Source organism: Ursus arctos, unplaced genomic scaffold, assembly GCF_023065955.2.
Source record: "Ursus arctos isolate Adak ecotype North America unplaced genomic scaffold, UrsArc2.0 scaffold_12, whole genome shotgun sequence".
Taxonomy (NCBI): domain Eukaryota; kingdom Metazoa; phylum Chordata; class Mammalia; order Carnivora; family Ursidae; genus Ursus; species Ursus arctos.
Window position 1 is genome coordinate 67153071 of NW_026622786.1, and position 23447 is coordinate 67176517.

Here is a 23447-nt window from a genome sequence, read left to right on the forward strand (position 1 = left end):
AAATGAGCTTCGCAGCCAGGTTCCACAGAAAAGGCCAGATGGCTAGATGTCTGTGGAGGCAGCCCCCCATCCCTGTCCCTGCAAGCCGCTGAATAGCATTTCAAAGTTAGAGTTGATAGCAAGTTGATTTTAATAATTGATTCTACAGCGAAGACCAGCCTCTGAGGAGACAGTAACCCAGAACAAGTGGCTGGGGAGTCCGGAGGAGCAAAACAATAGAATCAAGAACTTTTGTCATTTCTGGCCTTAGTTCCTAAGCCACTGCTTGAAGAGTGTTAGTGCCCTGTGGAAACTCCTCCCTGGCTCCCTGTTGGCCATCAGCAAGAACCTCAGCTCCGTAGCTGGTGTTCGAGCATGCGCAGTGTCCAGGAGCTTCCCTCTCAGGTTCATCTCCCACTGTCCACCTTGCTCCTGCCCTAACACCGCCATCCACTCCTCTCGCCTTCCTGGGCCCTTTGCAGGGCCCTAAACTGGCCCACTCTTGCTCACACCTGTGCCTTTGCTGGCACTCTGCCTCTGCTTCAGAAGCCTCTCAACTCCATCATTTCTTCCCCCTCTTCTTTATTTCTATTCCTCACCTCCTCCCCAACTTCTTTCCCTCAGGCATTCGCATAGCACAGACTTTGTACTGCGCACTGAGCAACTGGCTGGGCTCTGCCCTGGGCTCGCCCTCAAGAAGGAGATGGTGTGTGAGGTGAGCCTTGAGAGATGAGGGGGAGGTTAGCGGGGGAAGAGATTGGCAACACGTTCTAAAACAAAGGGGTATGTTAAATAACAACAGTGCTGATGATAATACAAACGTTAGTTGAACTTAAGCAAGCTACCAGGCCCTGTCGTAAGTGTTTTTACGTATTATTTCCACTGAAGATGGAACTCATCATATGCCTGCTCCCACTCCCACCCTACTTCCACCAGTTTAGAAGGAGACAGAGGGATCAGAAAGATCGGGGTCAAAATACTAGCTTTATTATTGGTAAGAGCAGGATTTGGAAGGCATGATTTATCTCTGTGGATAAAATTGGCCCCTTCCAACTACACCCCCAAGTTCAACTTTGCCACCAGCCCCAAGCCAAGCAGAAAGTGAGCTGCCTCTCAGAAGACACTCCATGTGACAGAGAGGCGGTCAGAATGACCCTCCCAGCAGGGTCACAGATCTCAGCAAGTCATGCCTGGAGGGGCTAGGCCGACAGGCTCTGCCCCTTTTCTCAAGTGGACCATCAGATAAGTTTCGCTGCCTCCCTCTGGGAAGAGGAAACAAGGGAATGGAGAGAAAGAGCCACTCTCTTGTTGCTGGACGCTAAGAGTCCCTGTTGGGGTTGAAATAGGAGCTTCCTCCTAACAACCCCATGAACCTGTGAGGTACGTTCTTGCATTATCTTCATATTACAGATAAGGAACTCGATGCACATAAAGTGGTTAATTAACTTGCCCAAGGTCCCACGGTAGTAGGAGATCCAGGAGTCAAAACCAGGGAGCTGTCTTGGAGCCCCAGCGCCTAGCCTCAGCCTTGCCGCCTGAGCCCTGAGTGCGCAGAAAGCCTTGGGAGATGGCAAGTGGTCTGACATGGCCGTGGTGCGAGGTCAGAGCTACAGACCGCAGTGGAGGTTCACGCATTGCACAAAGGCACCAGCTCGGAGGGCAGGTGGAGGCTGGCATGCAGCCCAGGCCTGAGCAGCCTTGGGACTTGGAAGAATTACATCAGCCCACGGGAGGGGGCACCTTCTTGCAATTAGTTCATAAGATGTAACATGTGTGAGCCTTACGTGGCATAGAGATTAGGGACATGGTTGAAGAAGCTGGGGGAATAAGTGGGGACCAGTTTGTGGAAGACCCTGACAGTCCTACCAAGATCAAACTATGAGACCAGTTAACATATGTGTAGCCCTGATCTCAAACTAGGCAATGTCTCCGACATTTTCCATGGCTGATCTCATTTAATCCTCAAAACAACCCTCTGAGTTAAGCAAGATCCACATTGCCCGGATGAGGGCTGAGTGAGGCCACACAGCTAAGATGTGGCCAAAGCCACGATCTTATCCAGTGTGGCTCCAGAGTCCACGCTGCCATCTAAGCTACTTTTCAGGCTTAGACAAGGTGGGCAGAGCTCTCACCTGCTCCCAGAGCTTGTGAGGACCTAAAGGACTTTTCTTCTCTTTTGTGTTTCCTTTGCCCTTTCTCACTTAAGAAGTTAAAATAGATGATTTCTAGACGAAGGGCCAGTGCACTCCTTTAGAAAATCTTCCCCCTTGGGCCTTGTTAAACATTTCTTTTTACTCCTTGTCAGTGTTCTTATTGAGGGAAAATAATCTCTTTGTCCTGGAATGAACTTCCAATGCTACTCTTACATAGCTATGTGACCTCAGCCTCCGTTTCCCTATCTTTGAGATGTCGGGATTGGGTTTCATGAAATCTTGGGTCCTTTTAGTTGGTGATTCTCAGAATTCTCCTAAGTCACCATGTGGAAATCCACCCCCCTCCCCAAGCCTGGTGTTGCTGCCCAGCAGGAGACAGGATGGAAGGAGACTGAAACCCCAGAGCACATGCTCTCCATGGGAAGGGAGAAGACACTCTAACAAAGCTTCTCCTTGTCCACTAGCAATAAGTTCTGGGAGAAAGGACCTAGCAATTTCAAGGTTAAAGATGATCCCTTTTCCAAGTGTGGTCTGAGTGCTCCTTTCCCCCAACCCTACCACCTTGCCAGAAAGGCCAGCACGGCGAGGTCAGGATCTTGCTGACCCTTGGAGGTGGGAAGTCCTACCTCATCCTAGCTCTGCTATGGACCTTGAGAATATCCAGGGCCTCCTCACATGTACATGCAGTTTGTGCACTGCCCAAAGGCTCCTGGTCAAGGGGCCAGGCTGCCTGTGACTGCTCCCAACCCCATGTCTAGCCAGAGCAAGTGTTCTTCACCCACTCAGAAGGGGCACTTTTTATCAGCTTGGAGGGGAGCATCTTTTGTCAATTTGCATGAAGGTACTTTTCATGTTAGCCCCCATTTGAGACCCGCTTTCCCCATTTTTTTTTAAAGATTTTTAAAGAGAGAACAAGCAGGGGAAGGGACAGAGAGACAAGCAGACTCCCCACAAAGAGGGAAGCCTGATGCAGGGCTCGATCGCAGAACCCTGAGATCATGATCTGAGCCAAAGTCAGATGCTTAATCGACTGAGCCACCCAGGCTCCCCTCAGTTTCCCCATTTAAAAATTAAGGGTGTTGCATACACCCCTCACCTCACATGAGTCCCCTCAGTTGGACGCTGACCTGACTCCCAGGACTGCTAAGAGAGAATAGAGTGACAGCTAAGAACATGGGCTTTAGAGCTAGCAGACTGGGTTCAAGTCTTACCTCTCGCTTGTCCTTGCTGGGCTACAGACAAATTACTTAAGCTTTCTGAGCCTCTATTTATACAGTCTAATGGAGAGCTCGCTGTGTGTCTGATGGGAGACTCAATGGCAAATGAAATAGATTCAGTTCCTGCCCTTCTGGTGCTTTCAGGTCTTTGAACAAAACACATGAATTTGTCCAAGGTCACAAAACCACTCAGTGGGATATCTGGTACTCAAACCCAAGTCCTTCTGACTTGGAACCTACGGTCTTATCTTTTTTTCTTTTTTAATATTTTACTTATTTATTTCAGAGAGAGAGAGAGAACACGAGCGGGAGGGGCAGAGGGAGAGTGAGAATCTCAAGCAAACTCCACACTGAGCGTGGAACCCAAAGTGGGGCTCGATCTCACGACCCTGAGATCATGACCTGAGGGAAACCAAGAGCCTGATGCTCAGGCTAAGCCACCCAGGCGCTCCTCTGTGTTCTTATCCATTCTCCCATTTGCCCTTACAGCCCAGGTTGCGTCCTTGCTGTGATAGTCTAAGAGGGAATGTGAGGGAAATGCTTTAAATATGCTGGGGGTGGTGAAGCAGAGCAGGTGTGTTGTAATTATCCCTTATGTTTGGGACAAAGGACACTGCCTGCCATCCTCCGTCTCCACCATAGTGGAGCCCACCCCACCTGCTAAGCATTTTGCAGGAGCTATTGATGACAGACTGCCTGGCATTCTGACACTGGCCAATCAATTGAGCTAGAAGGTGCCTCAGGCCAAGGGCAATTGAATCCCAACCTTTTAGCGGCATTAAATAAAGCAATATTTATTTTGCTTTTGGTGCAAATATACTTAATCCAATCTAGCTCATTGGTAATGCTGAAAAACTGCTGCGTTTGAGAGACAATTGCATGTGTGCCTCATCCATCTCGGCCTGTCGATGCCGCCCTCCCAGGAGCACACAGCCCCACAGTGCTCAGATGAGACTGATCTGGAGCCACCACGCTGTCTTTTTCTCTGTCCTTTAGAAGAGATGAAAGGAAATCATAAGGAGGGAAATTAAAATCATTGCTCTCATTCTACTGCCATTACTGCAACGAGGATGGGCATGATGCCCTTCACAAGATGGAGCTATTTACTTGCCATTTGAATAATGTTCTCTGGAGCCATTGTTTCTCTGCCATTGGGCAGAGGAGGAAGACACCAGTAACGGAAGATCAGACAGGAGTAGCTCGGGGTCTCTTTCATAGATGACACAGCCTCACCATGGCTGGGGGGGACCTCAAAAAAATCACTGGAGACCATCCTGGCATGGATCAGATCTTGGTTCAAATCCCTGATCTGTATCCTAGTAGCTATCAAGGGATGTTCTAAAGTCAAATCTCTCTTGGATTTGATTTGCTCATTTATAAAATGAGGATTTCTTAAAAGATATTATTTATGTATTTGAAAGAGAGACAGAGAGATCATGAACAGGGGAGGGGGGCAGAGGGAGAAGCAGACTCCCTGCTGAGCAAGGAGCCTGTTGCGGGACTCGATCCCAGGACACCGGGATCATGACGTGAGCTGAAGACAGACACTTAACTGACTGAGCCACCCAAGCACCCTAAAATGCGGATTAATAATACCTACCTTATTTGGTTATTGTTAAAGTGTCTAGCATGTAACAGATACTTAAATACTTTTCAAAAATGTCTTCAAGTAATTGCCTAAACTTTGTTTGCACATCTTCAGGGTATTTGTTCATAAATTTGTTCATTCACTCATTCATTCAATAGATATAATGAACCTTCTCTGCGCCTGGGTCTGTAGTAGATGAGTTGGAGTGGGGGTGGGCAAGATGGCACAAACATACTCCCTGCCCCCACTGGGCTCGCAGTTTGGAAGAAGAAGCAAAACAGTATCTCCAGTTCAAGAGAATGAAAGTATATATTATGTAGTTACATATAAATTTGTCTTCCATAAAATTGGAATTTCTAGAATGATCCTAATGTCAAATGTTATGTCTCATTGTTAGCATAAAGAGCTCCATTCATGTCAGAACATGGGTCCTGACTTTGAACTCATGCAGAAATTTCATCTCAAAAATAAATAACGGAATAGAAGAGCACCAAGGAGAGAGACCCAGAGCAGAGACCCAGGATTTCACACTCAGTGACTCTAAACTGGCAATCATAGTATGAGAGCCTGGCATCCAGAGGTCACCTTGTCCATTCCTCTGTCTTTAGGTAGATGATTTGGATCCTGAAGCCACTGAAGAGAAAGTGCATCAGCCCTGCCCTCTTAGTGCTTCCAGCCTAGTTAGGGACACATACTACACTAGTGGCCTGTTAGAAATATGTGTAATTTCCAACCATTCTCACTTCGCTGAAATTTGCACGTGCCACACCCTCTGTCCGGAATGCTCTCTGAGGCCTTGACTTTTGGCAAATTCCCATCCTTTCTTCAAAGTTCGAAGCAACTTGAGAACTCCTAGAGGCAAAGATTGGGTCCCATGCAAATATCAAATGTTGAAAAATGCATGCAATTAACGTTGAGATATTGGTAACCCTTTACTATTTGGTGTTTCTTTTTAAAATTATCAATCCTTTCCCTAGAATATTTTGTTTTCTTCATATTTTAACTTTATCAGAAATCTGTGCTTCCTCCAAGTCCTGAACTTTGGGGATAAAGCCCAATTAGTGATGCTTTAAAATCATATAATAATATTTATAGCGGCATTATTCACAATAGCCAAGATATGGAAGCAGCCCACGTGTCCCCTGATAGATGGATGGATAAAGAAGATGTGGTATATATTTATACAGTGGAATATTATTCAGCCATAAAAAAGAATGAAATCTTGCCATTTGCAACAACATGGTTGGAGTTAGAGAGTATAACGCGCCAAGCAAAGTAAGTCCGTCGGAGAAAGACAGATACCATATGACCTCACTTATATGTAGAATTTAAGAAACAAAACAAACTAGCAAACGGGAAAAAAAAGAGAGACAAACCAAGAAGCAGACTCTTATCTATAGAGAACAAGAGGGCAGGCGTGTGCGGGGATGGTGAAATGGGTGATGGGGATTAAGGAGTGCACTTGTCGTGATAAGAACCGGATGATGTATGGAATTGTTGAATTACTATGTTGCATACCTGAGGCTAATATGTTAACCAACTGGAATTAAAATAAAAAGTAAAAAAAAAAAAACAAAAAAACAAACAAAAAACCCAACAACGTATAATGAGTGAGCTGGAAGAGACCACCCTGAGTGAAGTACAACCCCCTCATTTTACCAAAAAGAGCATGGAGCCCAGGGAGGGGAAGTGACTGTCTCAAGATGATATAGACATTAGAGGCCTGTCCCCCTGGCCCCTAGCCAGGCAGGACTCCGGCATCTTTACTAAGGTTTTTCTTTAGTAAATACCCACCTACTGATAGACTGTTACCATTAGAAGTATTCTTCAAAAAATCAGCTCAAAAAGTACCCAGCCCAGGTACTACTCACTGAAGAGTCTCACCAATGCTTTAGCTTCTAAAGAGCTCCAGGATTCTTTGAGGATTGAATGGCCTTTGAGTCACCAGCTGCACTATTTTCATCAGCAGGCTGGATCAAGGTATTGACCTTTCAGGATCTTTTGCCTATAACACCTTCTCTTTAGTTTTGAATCTCACTTTTTTTTTTTAATGAAAGAGGCTTCCTGGAAGCAGCATGGCCAAATGGGAAGACCAAGGGCCCCAGGGCCAATTCACTGGGATTCTAGTCTGGGCCCTGGGGAATACTGGGTAGGTGACCTTGAAGGAATGGTTTACCTTCTTTGGCCTTCAGTGCTCCCACTTGAAAAATGGAATCCACCTATGTGCCTGGATGGTTGTAAGAACTATATTATATGAGATTGGAAAATTCTTGGGAAAGAATGAAATGTTCATTCAACAACTAATTCCTCAATGTCTGCATAGTCCAGACTCTTTGTCAAGCATAAAAATACAAACATGAATAAGACATCATCCACACCCTTGAGGAACTAATGGTCCAGTGGGGAAGACAGACTCAATAATTACTTTATCTTGTGCTGCAGCCCCTCTGATGGGCAGGGTGGGGGAAGGTGGGGGAGAAATGGATGCCATGAGAGCAGAGGGAAATACTTATTCCCACATTTGCAGAGAGTAAGTCAGCAAGCCTTCCTGGAGGAGGTGATATTTAGATTTAGACAATTTCAACAATACCACAATCCCCACCACTGCCACTGTCATCACTAGCTGTCATTTATTCAATATTCATTCTGTTCTAAGGATTCTGCTGGGCCATTAGTAGTTTATGCTCACAATCCAGAAAGTCAAGGTTGTTATCTTCATTATACGTATGATAAAACAGAAGGCCAAAGGCGTTTTTAAAAAAGAAATTTAAAAAGGTCCCATAGGTAGTAAGGAATACAATCAAAACTTAAAATCTAACTGTGACTTCCAAAGCTCCTGGTCTTCACAACATAGCCTTACAATTCTGTGTGACTCTGTGAGGCAAGGATGAGACTAGTGCAGGAAGTCACTGGGAAGACAAATTTCAGCTAAAGAGAAGGAAGACTTTCTAGCGGAGCTGTCCAAGATTGAGATAAGCTGCCTAGGGAGGTTGTGAGTACCAGGTCATAGAAGTATCATGGAGCAAGCTGGTAACTTGGCTAAGACATTGCTTAGGGCATTCTTAATTGGAGGCAGAGGAGAGGTAGGTAAGCTAACCATCTCTAAGGTTACAGTCAGTTGTGATTAAGTCCTGTGGTTAACAATAGCATTCCATTCCAAATTTTTAGATGCTCAGTGGAAGCTGGAAGAGCTCTGTAGGCATAGCACCCAGACCAATGGTTCCATCTGCTTGGTGACCAGCAACTGGGGTTTAATATAAATTAGGCTACAGAGCCAAATGGTTAGGGATGCTTTCTGTTAAAGAAACAAAGACTAACTCCAGTCACTTAAGCAAAAAGGGAGTTTATAGGAAGGGCCACATTTGGAAAACAAACAATTAACAGAATAGCTCTGGAGGGCAGAAAATTGGCTGTTGGCAAGAATAATCTACCTCTGGTCCATGGCAGCGTGGCTGTCCACCTGACTCCCAGCCTTGTATCACCTAGTCCAAGTTTAAGTCCTGGAGGGAAGTGGCTGTTGCCTGAGTCTGGTTTCCTGTTGCTGAGGCTGGCAGGTCACAAAGAGGGAGCATCTGGCCCATCTGTCTTCTGTGGTGAGAGAAAAGGCACCACCATAGTCTCATCATCTGTAATGATGCAGGAGCAAACTCTCCCCACCCCTGTCCCATCTAATCACAGGGTTAGATGCTGAGCATTCCCCCCAAGAAAATGGGTAAATACCTACTACATTGGGAGAAATCAGACAATGGTTATGAACTTGGATCTGCCTGACTCCCAGACTGGAGGAAAAGATAAAGCGTTATCGCTGACCACTGCTGTCTACTGCCCACCCCAGCCCCCTGTGGGCTGCAAACTCATTAGTCTATGTCACTCCTATAGGATGTAGCATAAAACAGTAATAAAAATTCCATAAAACAACAACATAATATTTTTAAGTTGCTGTTATATGCCAAAACCCATGCTGAATTAAGTTACATGTGTTTATCTCATTTAATCCTCACAACATTGTCCTAAATTATAAATGGACATAAGCCTGTGAGCATATCTTCTTTCTTCTGTTAGACTATGTTTCTTGAAGGCCAGGAATGCAGTCTGCTTGCGCGCCAATCCTGACATCACCTCTTTTCTCAAGCAATTTGTTTGTAACTTCCCTATACTTCAGTTTCCACATCTGCAAAATGGGAACAGTTACAATACCACCCTCACAACGTTAGCTTAGATCAAGTATTTTGTACTTGGTGAAGTACTTAGTTCTTGGGACAAAGTCATGTCAGCAAATGTTCTGTTGATTTTGTTCGCTTGATTGTGATGGTGATGTTGTAACCTATATGTAGGGCTGTCTCTGTTCTCATTCTGCAAGCAATGAGAAGCAAACATCAGCACTGGTTGATCTAAACACAGCAAATGCAAAGACAAAATAATAAAACTGTTCGCCAGGCATTCAAATCCCTTCACATTTCACTTCCACCTCTCTTTATAGTGTCACCATTACCACCTCCTCACTTCATACTCTATGACTCAGTCAAACCAAATTGTCTACCATTCCCCCAATAACCTGGGTGAATTCATGTTCCTTTCCTTGTTTATACTTTTCCTTCTGCCCCCAACACCTGGAAAAATTCTATTCCTTCGACAAGGGCCCAACTCAAATGGCTCCTCCCCAGTGAAGCCTTTCCCTATGTGCCCCATGACACATTAGTTATTCTCCTACAGGATTCCCACAATGCTTATTTTAAACAACAAGAGGAAATTACTATTATTTACCACCCATACCCACCCCAGCCATCTCGAAGGAGAGGTGAGTTCCCAGTAGAGTCCTTTATTTTTCTGAGTAGGGTGATCGATGGGGCTACAAATTTAATAAATTGAGAGGGGGTTAAATGGTATTGCTTAAGGAAAGAAAGGAGCTTGGAAGATGAGATGGGGGTGTAAAACAGAAGGACAGAGGAATAGAGGAGGAAAAGGAGGACAGTTTGGCACAGAAAACGGAGAGAAGGAGATGGCCCCCATCAGTTTTGAATCTGGTTAAAAATCTGCAAAGAACAGACTTTTATCTTATAGGTGATGGAGAGCCATAGATGAATCTTGATCAGGAAAGCAAGATGGGTCTGTATGGGACACATTCTGGGGATTGGAAGAGGATGGATTAGAGAGAAGGAAAGTGATCATTTGAATTGTGAGTAAGCACAGGTTTCAGGAAATTATACCCGAGCCTCGACTGGCCTAGAGAGTACCCATAGTGTGTGTAGGTACTGCCACGCAGCAGATGGCAGCATGGGGACGGAGATCTGGAGGTGACATCTCTTCCCGAGCATAAGCAGGGCTTTGAGTAGATCTGAAGCAAGAGAAGGAAGAAGAGGAGAACCAGAAGTCATGATTGCACTTGCCCTAGTGAAGTTCTTTAATGTGCTCAAGGGAGAGTGTGGAGAAGGTGGTCAGGGGAGGCTCCACTGAGCAGGTGACATTTGAAATTAGATTTGAAATAAGTAAGCATGAGTCACTAAGATATCTGGAGGAAGAGGATTCCAGGCAGGGGGACAGTCTGTACAAAAGCCCCGAGGCAGGATGACCCTGGTGTTTGGAAGAACAATGAGGAGTCCAGCATCTGGCACAGAAGAAGTGAGAGGGATGGTGGTGGGACCTGAGTCAGAGAAGTTAGCAGGGAAGGACCACATGGGAACTTGTAGCTTGTAAGGGGTTTTACTTGGCATCAAAAAGGGACCATTTGAGCACAAAAGGGACATCATCTGACTTATGTTTTAGAGGATCACCCTGGATGTTGTGTGGAAAATGGAGGTGGTGAGGAAGGTAGGGTGAGAGGTGGGCTGGGAGGATGCCAGGGTAGAAATAAGACCATGTAAGAGACTGTTACAATACTCAGGACTTGGGGCGCCTGGGTGGCACAGTCGTTAAGCGTCTGCCTTCGGCTCAGGGTGTGATCCCGGGGTCCTGGGATCGAGCCCCACATCAGGCTCCTCCACTAGGAGCCTGCCTCTTCCTCTCCCACTCCCCCTGCTTGTGTTCCTTCTCTCGCTGGCTGTCTCTCTCTGTCAAATAAATAAATAAAATCTTAAAAAAAAAAAACAATACTCAGGACTTGGTCTGAGCTCAAGGTGATATCAGTGGAGCTGAGGAAAGAGTGCTGGGTTCTGAATACATTTTGAAGGTAGAGACAATGGGTTAACTGTGGGTATGAGACAGAGAGCAATAATGGGGACACCGGTGACTTCAGCCGAGCACTTCTTTCTACTGCCCTGTATGAGAGATGTACATGTGTCTGTGGTCTCAGAGCATGGATACTGAAGTCAGACTCCTCCACAGAAACATTTGAACCTCTCTGTGACTCAGCTTCTTCTTATATAAGGTGGGAATTGTAATAGTAGTGACTTCAGAGGTTTGCTGAAAGCATCAGGTGAATTAATAGATGTAAAATGTTTAAAACTGTCTCTGGCAAAAAATTAATGCTAGGTAGGTGAGACAGGGACTGCTCCTACTCCTAGCTGTATTTTGAAAGTGACAAGTTTGGTTTGTCCTGTTCATACTGACTCTGACTCTGGGTTCCTACCTAGGTGCTCTCTGATGGGGTTTGACCTGAACCGTCACTGGCTGGATCCCTCTCCGTGGGCCCACCCTACCCTGCACGGAGTGAAACAGCTCATCATCCAGATGTACAATGACCCAGTGAGTAACAAAACCCCTTCAGCGCCTGCTGGTTTTATGGCTTAATCTGGGAAAGGGCAGTGTTGTACTGGGAAATCCCAGTAGGAGCTACAAATTAGGAGTGCAGAGTCGATACCAGGATGGGTATGAGACCTGCTGGTCTTGTCCTTAAATTGGATAGACCCAAGTACCTTCCCCCACCTCTCAAAAATATCAAATTCAGCTGGGTTCAGGAGGTTTTGTGGAATAAAGGAAATACAGTGAAGCAGATTCACATTTGTCAGGGTTCTTTGGCTATAAGCAAAAGAAATACAACTCGAATTAGTTTAAGCAAAATAGAGCATTTATTACAAGAGTACCAGTGTATCTCACATGACTAAAGACCGTAGACTGGCCTCTTCCACCTGTAGGAGACATGGTGCCAAGTGTCACATCTGTTGGCTCCCACCACTGGAGAGTGATTCACTCTCACTTTCTAGTTCCAGTTCCAGTTCCAAAATACTGTGAGTGGCCTAGCCTGGGGGACAGGCCACCTCTGGGCAAGTCACCTCTGGCCCCAGAGGCAGGGATGTGTAAGGACAGGACAGACACACTGGAACGACATGGTTGGAGTCGGGGGCTGTGGTGGTCATGATGAACCTGTTCCCATAGAAGAGGGCCTGCTAGTCCAGAAAGAAGGGGGACAAGGGGTTTTCATACTGAGTCTGCTCAAAGGGGCAAGACTTTGTAAGAAATAGGAGACGACATGGAGGTTCCGGTTAGAGAAAGGAAGCAGAACACAATCATTCTATTCCTAAAGAGCTATCAGAGAAGACAGGACAGACATCTCCTGGGTGGAAGCCAAAGGAGAGGTAAAGCCTATGGAGAATAGCGCTTTTTAACAATTAGAGCTGCCTGAAATGGGGTGGATGTAGGAGCTTTGAACTTTGCCTTACTGAAAGTGTTCGACTTGAAGCTAAATGACGCTGTCAAGATGGTACATAGAGGAGAGTCAGTTGTTTGGAAGACACTGGAGTGCGGTGACATCTGAGTCTCTTCTAACTTTGATGACTGTGATTTGATGGCCCCTTGACTGCCATAGCCCTGACATTTTTTTTCTGATCTGGCTGATTGTAAATATTCAATAAACTATTGGTTAAATGGAATTGGATTAAACATGGCAAATTCTGTTATGCCAACTGTAATACGGTTTATAGATAGAAAATTTTATTCACAGAGAGGACAATGAGGCATGATTTAAAAAAAAAAAGACACAGGATAGGAGATGTGATAGAGCGGGAGCCACTGAACAAAGGGGTGCATTAGATGAGTCCCTGAGGCGAGAACTTGGGGGTGGGGCATGGAGGAGGAATGGAAGGGAAGGGTTAGGTTTGCTAAAGAGAAGAGGCTTCAGCCTGCCATTGCTATCATTACTGAGAAGTCATTGATTCGCTCACAAACAACTGGACACTCATCCCTGCGACAGAACGTAGATCAGCCAAGACTGGGGGACAGAGAGGTTTAGACACTTTTTGTTCCATGAATAGGTTGCTCGTCAGCTGGTTGGATCTTAATAAACACACTTAGAGGCTGAGCTTGTTGCATAAGCTGTGTTCTTCCCTGAAAGTCCACTCCTTTAAGACCCAAGCACATGGAGCACTTGACATGGGAGTCAAGCTGACCAGGGGAGTCAAGGATCTCAGCTCCCTCCCTCTTTTCTCTCTTCCCCACTCCCCCTCTCCATGCCAGGGTTTTACTCCAGTCTTGCCTTCCTTCTTTCCGCAAATATTTATCAAGTAGTTTCTATATACTAGGCATTGAGATTTTTTTCTAGTAGTGAACAGAACCCTAGCCCTTGCAAATTGTGGGGGAATAGACATTAAATAAGTAAATACTGATGAATATAGATTTACAAATGGTCTGTGGAGTTACGGGGGGCAGGGAAGCACACAAACTGTGACCTATGGGTAGGCTGGTTGTAAGTTTTGGTTTGCCTGGGGCAATTCCTGTTTATACCTGTTGTCCTAGAGTATTTATTAATAGTGCCCCCTTTCGCTCTTAGAAGTGTCCCAGTTTAGATGATAAATTACACCGTCGCTCTACTTAAAAGCTACGGCAAAGCACCTAGCACAGTACCTGGCGTATAGCAGATCCTCAACAAACAGTATTTGGATTGGATTCAGGGTCACATTTGACTATGTTCAGTTGCAGGCACTGCAGTACCCAAGGGCATCTGCCCTAATATCCTGACATGCTTTCTCCTCCTGACCGCTGCTGTTAGGTATGTCACCGTAATCACTCAAGCCAGAGCTATGTGAACTGCCAGGACGGCTTCTGGCCTCGTTTCTAAATGCTCATGGCCTCACTCCTCCATCCCAATGGCCTTCTGCTTGACAGAGTCAGCAAGCAGAGAGTCAGCAGACCCTCACTGGCGGACAGGGACGATGTCCATGAGCACTGTCGTCCCTCACCGAACTCCTTTGGGTTCCGTGCTGGATGCTGGGACTCATCAGAGCTGCTGACCACCCCTAAGAAGCTCACAGCCTGGTGGAGACAGGCATTTACAGGCACTTATCCCAGGTGCATTTGGGGAGGAAGGCACAGGGGCTGAGGGAGCCCGTAGAAGGAACGCAGCCCAGGAGGCCATACCTGAGCTGAAGCATGAAAGAGTCCCAGGGCAGGGAGGGCTTTCCAGGCACAGGAGACATCTGTGTACCTGCCTCGAGGGGGAGGCATCCTCAGGAGACTGCCAAGTCTCTTCAGTGTGGCTGGCACTAGGGCCAGACATGGTTATGATACAGGGCACAATTTGGACTTTATTCTCACGGGACTGGGGAGCATGGAAGGATTTTAAGCTGGGAAGTGACAGGATCAGGTTTGCATTTCAGAAAGACGCCTCTGGAGCCTGTAAGGGGGTGGATTTGGAGGGCACCAGGCTAGAGGCTGGAGACCAGTCGAGCCTGCTGCTGTAGGGTTGGAGAGGGATTATGGAGGGAGGTGGGTGCAGCTTAGTGACTGGCTGCTGGGATAGGAGGGAGTTTTGAATGACGCCCATAGTTTGGCCTGGACAGTGGAGTAGATGTGGTTGCCCTTCCTGAGATGGGAACTCAGAAGGGGCAGTGAGCCTGGGGACAAGCTTTAGACATGCTGACTTTGAAGTTGAGCAAGAGTGATATGTCCAGCTTGCACTGTGAGTCCCAGGCATGAGCCCTTCTGTGTTCTCACCTGGCAACCGGAGCCTGCTGTCTCGTGTTAATGATGGCATTGACTTCAAAGGCTGCTTTCCTGGACCTTTGCTCACTAAACCCTTGCCCCCTCTCTGGGCATGGAAACTAAATGATGATCTTGACCAGGGAGTGTTTTACCCAGAGGACTATGCTGGATCTTAGTTATAAAGTGTTTTATGGCCCAGCTCCCTGTGGACAGTGTGGCCTTTGTTTACCAGTTGTGACAGACTGTCCCTAGGCAGGGTCTGGCTGATGCATCTCAGAGTCCCCAGTGCCCAGCGGGGACCTGGCTCTGAGCAGGTGCTCAGAGTAAGTGCTAAGCAAATGATGAAGTAAACCGGAGCCTCTGTGAGTTGGTTTTAATGAGATTTTCCTGATGAAAAGAAGCAACCAGACTACATACCTCTCCCCCGTCTCACTTCTCCCTCAGAGTGTCCCAGATGCCGGTGCTGCCAGCGCTGGGCCCTCTTTTACTTCAGGCTCTGGTCTGTGGACATAAACCCTCTCCTAGGTCCCCCTGCAGCCTGCTGAGATTGTCCTCAACTCCCAGAGACAGAACCTGAGATGGCATCACCCACTCTGGTTCCTCTGACACAGGTTTCTGGTCGTCTTCACTAATGTGCTCCATTCCTGGCCTCAGGGCCCACCCGTTCTACCCACCATTGAGCTTAGCCTTCTCTGACCACTAAGAGCTCCCTGTCTTCCCACCATCCAAGCACGTTTTGTTCAGAAGCTACGCTTAGACGTTTCATTTCCTCTATTGGTAAAGAGCAAGGGAGCCAGTTCCAACTCTACCCCACATGCAGCTTTCTCCTTCCCATTCTGATCTTAGGGCTGAGTATTCTACCTCTTCCCCAGGTAATTAGCCCCAGAAATGACAGCACCTTTCAGGTGAGAACTCACCCCCTACCCATGGGAGTTTGGCTTTATCCTGGCACACACACCATAGCGTATGAAGGTGACTTTTCATCACACCATCAGCCGCACAACCAGAGTCACTCACATGCAAGAGCGCACACAGGGCCCTCCTCTCTCACCTACGTCCAGTTACAATCTTAAAAAGTTAAGCCCATTTACAGATGGGCTTCCTAGGACCACCCATCTGTAGATCTTCTGACACCTAACTATCTGCCCGAGAGGCACACCCAGAGAAGTGTGTGGCAGAGATAAAAAAGCAGGTGTTGCTTTACAATGCTCAGTTAATTGGATGAAGCATGCATTTCTCAATGTACCCACGTGCAAGACCCTCCATAACCCCTGGAGTTACAGAGATTAATGGGGCAGGATCTCAGGCTGGAAGAACTCTCAGCCTGATGGGAAGGCCAGGCCTTTACGAGCAATTTTCATCCAAGGCAGCCAGGAAGGTGTGCTATAATAGAGAAAATGTAATGCTTTGGAAATATGGGGCTGGGAGAGATTAATCCAATGTGTGCGTGTGTGTGTGTGTGTGTGTGTGTGTGTGTGTGTGTCTGAGGGGATCTGAGGAAGTTTTCTCAAGGACTTTGGACTGGGCCTCTAGAAATGGGCAATTGTTCATCCGGTGGCTATGGTTTAGGGATGAGGGAGGTTACAGGGAGAGGGGAGAGGGCATTCCAGGGAGAGATGAGCAGTGGAAGGGAGGTGAGAGGCCTCAGCTCCTGGGGCTGGTGTGCAGGATTCGTGACAGGCAGCTGCAAGAGGGTGGCCTGAGAGGCCGGTGTGAAGAAGCTCATGGGTGAGTTTGAGCAGGGAGTCAAGGAATTTGGCTTCTTCCTATGGCCCAATGTTCTCTTCTCATTAAAATCAAAGTCTTGGGGCGCCTGGGTGGCTTAGTTGGTTAAGTGTCTGCTTTTGGCTCAGGTCATGCTCCCAGGGTCCTGCTCACTGGGGAGCCTGCTTGTCCCTCTCCTTCTGCCCCTCTCCCCTCTGCTTGTGCTCACTCTCTCTTTCTCTCTCTCAAATAAATAAAAATAACTAAATAAAATAAAATCAAATTCTTAGGCCCTCTTTTAAATTGATTTTTAATTGAATTAAGTATTATGACTGTAAAAAAAAAAAATCAAGGCCATGGAACAAAACGCCACTAGTTAGAAATGTTCCAGCATACACCCTCTCTCATTCTTGAGAATCAGTGTCATCAACGGAGAGCCATCAAAAACGTTTGAGCAAGGGAGACAGAGATCAATGAATAGTATTTCCGTCTACTCAGTCCCCCAATTTAGAAACTCTAGAGTCATTCTAAAATTTAAATCCAAGTGGGTCTCTATCCCGATTAAGACTTTTCAAGGACTCCCCATTACTCATGGAATAAAGGCCAACGTTCCCGGCGTGCCCTTCAAGGACATGGCCTGTGATTATCCAGCACGTAGCAGGGAACATGGCACCACAGAGACCATTACGCTGAATGACACGTGCTTGAGAAACTTGGAGAAGCGGCAGTGTGGAGAGTGGATCAAAGGTGATGCAACGAAGTGAAAGAAGAGAGGCCCATCGGGTGCTTCTTGTGTCATGCAGGGGAAGGACAATGCGATCCGAACTGGAGAGCGGTGAGGGCAGTTGCTAAGGAGAATCCCTGGAAACGGGCAGTGGGAGGTGAGTGGGTCCCCTCCTGCCCTTTCCTTTGCCCCCCGTTTCTCAGAGCCCAAGGGTTGCTTTTGTGAGAGGCTTCTATGCTCTGGGGGGGGATTCCCCCCTTTTCCTGGAGGAGAAAGGCCTGTGTTGCTATAACAACTTGGCTGTAGCTCTTAGACAGATCTGTTTCCTTAAATCATTTAAGGAAAATTAGCTGCCATAACAACATGGAGCAGTTTTTAAAATAGAGCAACGCAGGGCTGGGTTTTTTTCCCTCGCTTGCCTCCTCTAGCCCTCAAGAGAAACTGCTCTCTTTCTGTCAAATAAATAAATAAGTTATAACACATCTGCATGGCCAACGGAGCAGTGGGTGACATGGTCATCTAACACACACACAACTGGCACTCAGTCACACTGCACGGAAAACACACACGCACGCACGCACAACGTGGAGACATGCAGGAAAGGCCTACATGCACATACATAGAACAGAACATACATACATAAAGATAGACATGGTACACACCGGATAGACAGGTGTCGAGTTATACATAATCACACAAAGAACATATACACAAACACACAGCCAGGCACAATTTCCCCATGTGGTTAAACCGGCAGGAAGGGGCCCAGGAGGTCTGCTCTTAGCAGGGGCAGAGGTTTCCCTGGGCCGCCAGCTCAGAAGGCCCTGAGATGGCAGCTCCTCACTAGAAACCAAGGGGCACCTGTGTGTTCGTGCCTGACAGCCTGGAAACCTTGCTGGTGGAAGGGCTAAAGCCATCTTGGCAAGCACGGGGGTAGAAGGTTGGGGCACCCTATCGCCACCCACATATATACTTAAGGGCAAACCAGGAAGGCAGCAGGCCACAGCTATGGCATTGCGCTGAGAAAGTCCTCCCCCTTGTGGCAGGATGCTTATCCCCCCTAGGAGAAGGCAGTACCACCCGTGAAAACCACATCCCTAGGGCCTTAGCACATGGTCTCCCTGAGGCCTAGGGAGCTCAGGCATCTGGACTGCAGGTTCCCAAACTGTTGTTCCATCCCCATGTCTCTGTATCACCCCAAAGGTCCCCTGCAGGGGGCGCAGCTAAAGCTGTGGCAGCTTGTCTTTGTGGCCCCGAGAGAGGCGGAGAACACTAGCCACCCCCCACCAGAGTGGACGAACCACTGCTTTGCTTGGCGCTCCGAGGCAAGTCTCTTCCCCTCTCTGGGCCTTTCATTACCCCCTCACTGCACCCCAGTCTATACACTGCACCCCAGTCTATACTGAAGGATGATTCCACAAGGCCCATTGGGTCCTCTGCATCATTTTGGAGCTGGCTGTTGGCTGTGAAGTCTCCACTGATGGGCAGGATTTCCACGACAAGGCACAGAAGTCAGGCTGCTGCCAGTGACAGACTGGGGTGAATGCCTAGGAAGGTGCTTAGCACACGGCGGGTGTCTCATAAATGTCAGTCTCCTAAGCCTCGGGGCGCTCATCTGCTGGAAGGGAAGGTTAAGCCCTTGACCTGCTTACCCACAGGTTGGAGAGAGACCCGATGTATGTGAACATAAAGTGTTTATAAAGGTGGAGAAGAGGAATGCCCTGTGGAAGTGTGCAGACCCCAGCCAGCTGCTGGAGGTTTCATGAGGGGTAGGCTCAATGCACTCACACCACAGCCAGACATCACACACTGAGGTTTCCTCAAATAGTCTTCCTCTCCTACCAGCATGGCCCAGGAAGTCAGTAACAGCCACTAGGGGAAAGGTTCAGTATGGAAGGAAAGACTGTGCAGGGGCTCTGAGAACACAGGGTGCTTCTGGTCCATGAAATTTTTACCCTATTTCCTACAATAGTTTGAGATGGGTTTTGAAACTTTAAGAAATTTTAAGAGAAATCATTACTTTTCTAAAGGGCAACTTCTCCCACCTGTGATAAAAGACATGGTTTTTCTAACACTCTGGATTATAACTTTCACTCGGGCAGCAAGCCGGGTGGAGGGATGGTTCTCTCACTTCAGAGTAATATTCCTGTCCAGCCGATTGTTTCCTTCAATTTCTCTAACATCTTTTCATCCTGAAAGATTCTGAATGCCTCTCATCAACTACCTAGATGCATATTGTTTCAATGGCATGGAGGCCAGCGAAGCTTCCAGCAGCTTCCCTTTGAGGTGGGTCAACTAAACTTTGTGTCTCATTTTCCGTATTGGCAACTGGGATGCCCGTCCCATGGGATTTCTCTCTTATGTATCTATAAATAGCCTTCAAGAGTAAATATATGAGAAATGGAGCCACTAATATTTTATGCATGTGGCCATTACAGCACCTACCTCATGGGCCCCGCTTCCTCAAGCTCCCATACCCCAGCGCAGACTGGGATCCCACTGAGGTCTTAGACTTCACCTTAGCTGTTTCTGATCCCTGATACCCAGTACAGGGCACAGGTCTTCCACGAATGTGCCTTGGGTGAGAGCGAGAGAGGAAAGACAGGCAGGAAAGAAGAAATCCACTCACCAAGACCTAGAATTAACATCTGATCAGGGTTCTGAAGGAGGGATGGGAACTTGCTGAGTGAAGAGGAGGAAAAGTATGTCAAGTCAAGAGACACAAGAAGTCACTCTCCAAATCCTACTTAATCTTCAGAACTACCTCCAGGCCCCCCTTCTCTAAGATTTCCTTGAGCCCTTTGGCCCACAAAGCATTTTGTTGCTTTGTTCTTCTAGCATCAGACTTTGCTTCTTTTATCTAGTGGTTTATTCCATAAACACCATGGAGTATGTTCTGTGGGCTTGGTGCCATGGTAAAATCTCCTCGGACGTCCTCTGGTTTCCATTTTTTCAGTTCAATTGCAAACCCCTTCAGAGCCAAGGATCTGCCTTCACCTCCCTGCTTCCATGGCCATAACTGGCTGCTCACTGGTAGCTCGATGAGAATGTCTTAAGCATTGATTAAAACACAGTCTCTCCAGAAAGGGTGCTGTTTGCATTTCTGTAGGCACCCCCAGCGCCGGTGAGCCCCTGGTTACAGCACAAATCCTGCTGCGTTTTAGTGATAGTTTCCCTGCCTCCTTTACACGAAGCTTGTCACAGACAGAAGCTCTTTTTCAGCTTTTACTTCCGTTACCTGGCAGAGACCCACACTTAGGAGGCCGTTGATGAGTGTTTGGGGACTCATCTTCTTTCCTTCATCTTTTGCCCCTGCTGATCCCTTGTCACTGAGAGCTCCCACATATGGAATTTTTTTCTCAAGCTCAGAAATTCAGAAATTCTAGACTGTTAGAATCCATCCATGTAGGATCTCCATCGCAAAGCCACAAATTCTAAAATTCTCTTTACATTCTCTCTGTTCCTAGTAGCTGTTCAGCTTACCCTCATTCCTGAGTTGGACCAAGCTTGCTTCTCCATTTTCCCTATCCCATGGTTATCCAATTATCCAGCCACAATGAGCTAAAAAGGAGTCTCTGTGGATCGTCCTAGAATAACCTCTTTTCACTTACCCAACCAGTCCAGTATACCCCCAGGTCATCTCTTCCAGGAGCTTTTCCCATTAACCTATCCTATCCATTTCTCACCCCCCAGCAAACTCCTCCCCTTTCAGGCCCCTGGTTTGAGCCGGTTGGGATCAGCATACAGCCTGTGACCCCCTTAGGCTCTCAGCCTATCCAGCCTATAACAGAGTACAAGTCACGTTTAGGGTGTTTTGTGTTCAATGTGGGGGAACTTCTCCGAGAGTTATTTTTGGCTGTTGCTGTTGGGAGGCTCTGGAGCCCAGGAAGAATTCATGCTGGTACATCAAATAGCATATTGCATTTCAGAAATTGGCCTTAGCCATGGGAAATCAAGTAAGCCAGATGCCTAATTAGTCCATTATTTACCGTGGTGGAGAGAGCTGAATTCTGATGAAAGGGACCAGACTAATCACTGCTTCCGCTGTTTAATCTTTCATCAAGAAACTGCCCCATCCTCCAGAAGTTCTAATGCCCACCTCCCGAGTCCCATACTGGTCCCAGGTGTCCGGCTGTGAGAAGTCTTATCAGCCTGGACACAGCCTGACCTCCTGGCCAATGAGCCTTGGTGCTCTCTCACTCAGCAAGTCATGCCAGGCTCACACTGCTTGCCTTCACTTCAAGGCTAGTAAAGTATATAGATAAAAGAGTAACTTCCCTGTAATCTTCAAAAAAAAGAGATTGTGCGTTTATCCATTCAATAAACATTTTCACAGCCCGGGCACTATATACCAGAATAGAAAGGCAAATAGGAAATAGTCGCCTCCCTCAAGGAACTGATGATCTAGAATAGAGCAGCAGTTTTCAAACTGTTTCTAGAAAAATTGCAAGAGGTCTGAGGACCCCCTCCCATGGGGCTCCTCTCCATTTTAACCGGAGCAGTATAATTTTGTGATTAAGAGCTCAGGTTCAGGCCCAGGTTTAAATCTCATTTCAATACTCACTGGCTTTGTTCTCTTGGGCAGGTCCCTTACCTTTCCAAGCGTCTGCCTCCTCATTTGGAAGAGGTTGTTGTGAGGATTAACTGAACTGATTCCTGGGACTTGCTGAAGGCACTTTGCCAGGCACATATATTCTCAGCAGATGTTAACTTCTATCAGTATGACAAATGTGTTTGAATAAAGGATTCTGTGGCCGGAGAAAGTTTGCAAACCCCTGGCCTAGAGCTCCTGACTCCATAAACCAATGATGGCAGGACAGGGTGGTGAGCATTATGACAGGCAAGGAATCTGGACACCATGTGGGAGAAGCAGGTCATCTCCACTGGACTTGGGGTCAGGCAGGGCTTGCTGGGGAGGGCGACCTCTGAGGTGAGTTTTGAAGGAAGACTAGGAGTTGTTTGGACAGACTGGGGAAGCGTTGCAAGCAGAGGGAGCAGTGTGCATGAGCATACATGTGTCAGACAGGTGACTAGACTCCGAGAATTCTAAGCAGTTCGGTGTGCTGGACTGAGGGGAGCACGTGGAGAGAACTGGTGGGAAGTAAGGCTAGGCAGTAGGCAGAAGCCAGTCATAGAGGGGCGCCTGGGTGGCACAGCGGTTAAGCGTCTGCCTTCGGCTCGGGGCGTGATCCCGGCGTTACGGGATCAAGCCCCACATCGGGCTCCTCCACTATGAGCCTGCTTCTTCCTCTCCCACTCCCCCTGCTTGTGTTCCCTCTCTCGCTGGCTGTCTCTATCTCTGTCAAATAAATAAATAAATAAATAAATAAATAATCTTAAAAAAAAAAAAAAAAAAAAGAAGCCAGTCATAGAGTCCAGTGTGCTACCCCAGGAATCTTGGACTTGATCCTGAAATCCAGGGGGCTCTCTATCAGGGACTAGAAAGGACATGGAATTCAAAAGGGAGGGAAAAAAAAAATGTTACTATGACTTTCTGGGGTTTGAAATATATTGTTGTGTTTGTAGCTTTGAGCCAGCAATTGTAGTACTCCACACCTAGACTAAAATAATTTGAAGTGTGGATAAGGATTTATGCGAGAAAAAAAAAGTCCACATTACTTCTAAATAGTGAAAAACCGAGAAAAAAATCTCAATGCCTAACAGTGGGAAACAGTGGGAAACTGATTAAGTGAATCATGATACATTCATATAATGGATGTTTATGAAGAGTTTACAATATTGTAAAAATGCCTATGCTATAATTTTAAGTGAAAAGAAGCAGAAGACAAAGTTGCATATGTATTATATGTTAAGACATATAACAACTAGGTTTAAAGCATACACAAAAGAATGAATGTGAAGTAGATATTAACAGTGGTATTTCTGGGTACTAGGGTTGTTTCCTTCTTCTCTGCTTTTTTTTTTTATTTCCCAGCAATTTTCTACAAGTATATTTTAACTTTAAAATTGGAAGAAAAAAAAATTTATGGAAGGAGGAGGGGACCTGGCCACCCAGGTATAAGGAAGGACCTCATTTTATAAAACAGAACCGAACTCCTGAGGCGGCTACTTAGTGCTGGGCCAATCCCTAGGGTTGGAACCTGAGGCAGCCAGCCCAGCCCACATTCTAGAAGGAAACTGGGGTCAGTTGATGCCCATCTGTGCATCTGTCTGGGGACTAGCTGTCCCTCTATCTGTCCCTCCATGCAACCATCCATCCACTGTATCCC

The 23447-nt window shown here is 46.9% G+C and overlaps 1 protein-coding gene across 1 annotated transcript in view; it reads left to right on the top strand.

Annotated features, from left to right (window-relative positions):
• LOC113254695 (AGBL carboxypeptidase 4) overlaps positions 1-23447 on the top strand; it is a 180037-nt gene that overhangs the window by 75179 nt on the left and 81411 nt on the right. The window contains exon 5 of the mRNA XM_057310255.1: positions 11507-11618. Coding sequence (XP_057166238.1) covers positions 11507-11618 — 112 coding nt within the window. The remainder of the gene's footprint in view (positions 1-11506; positions 11619-23447) is intronic.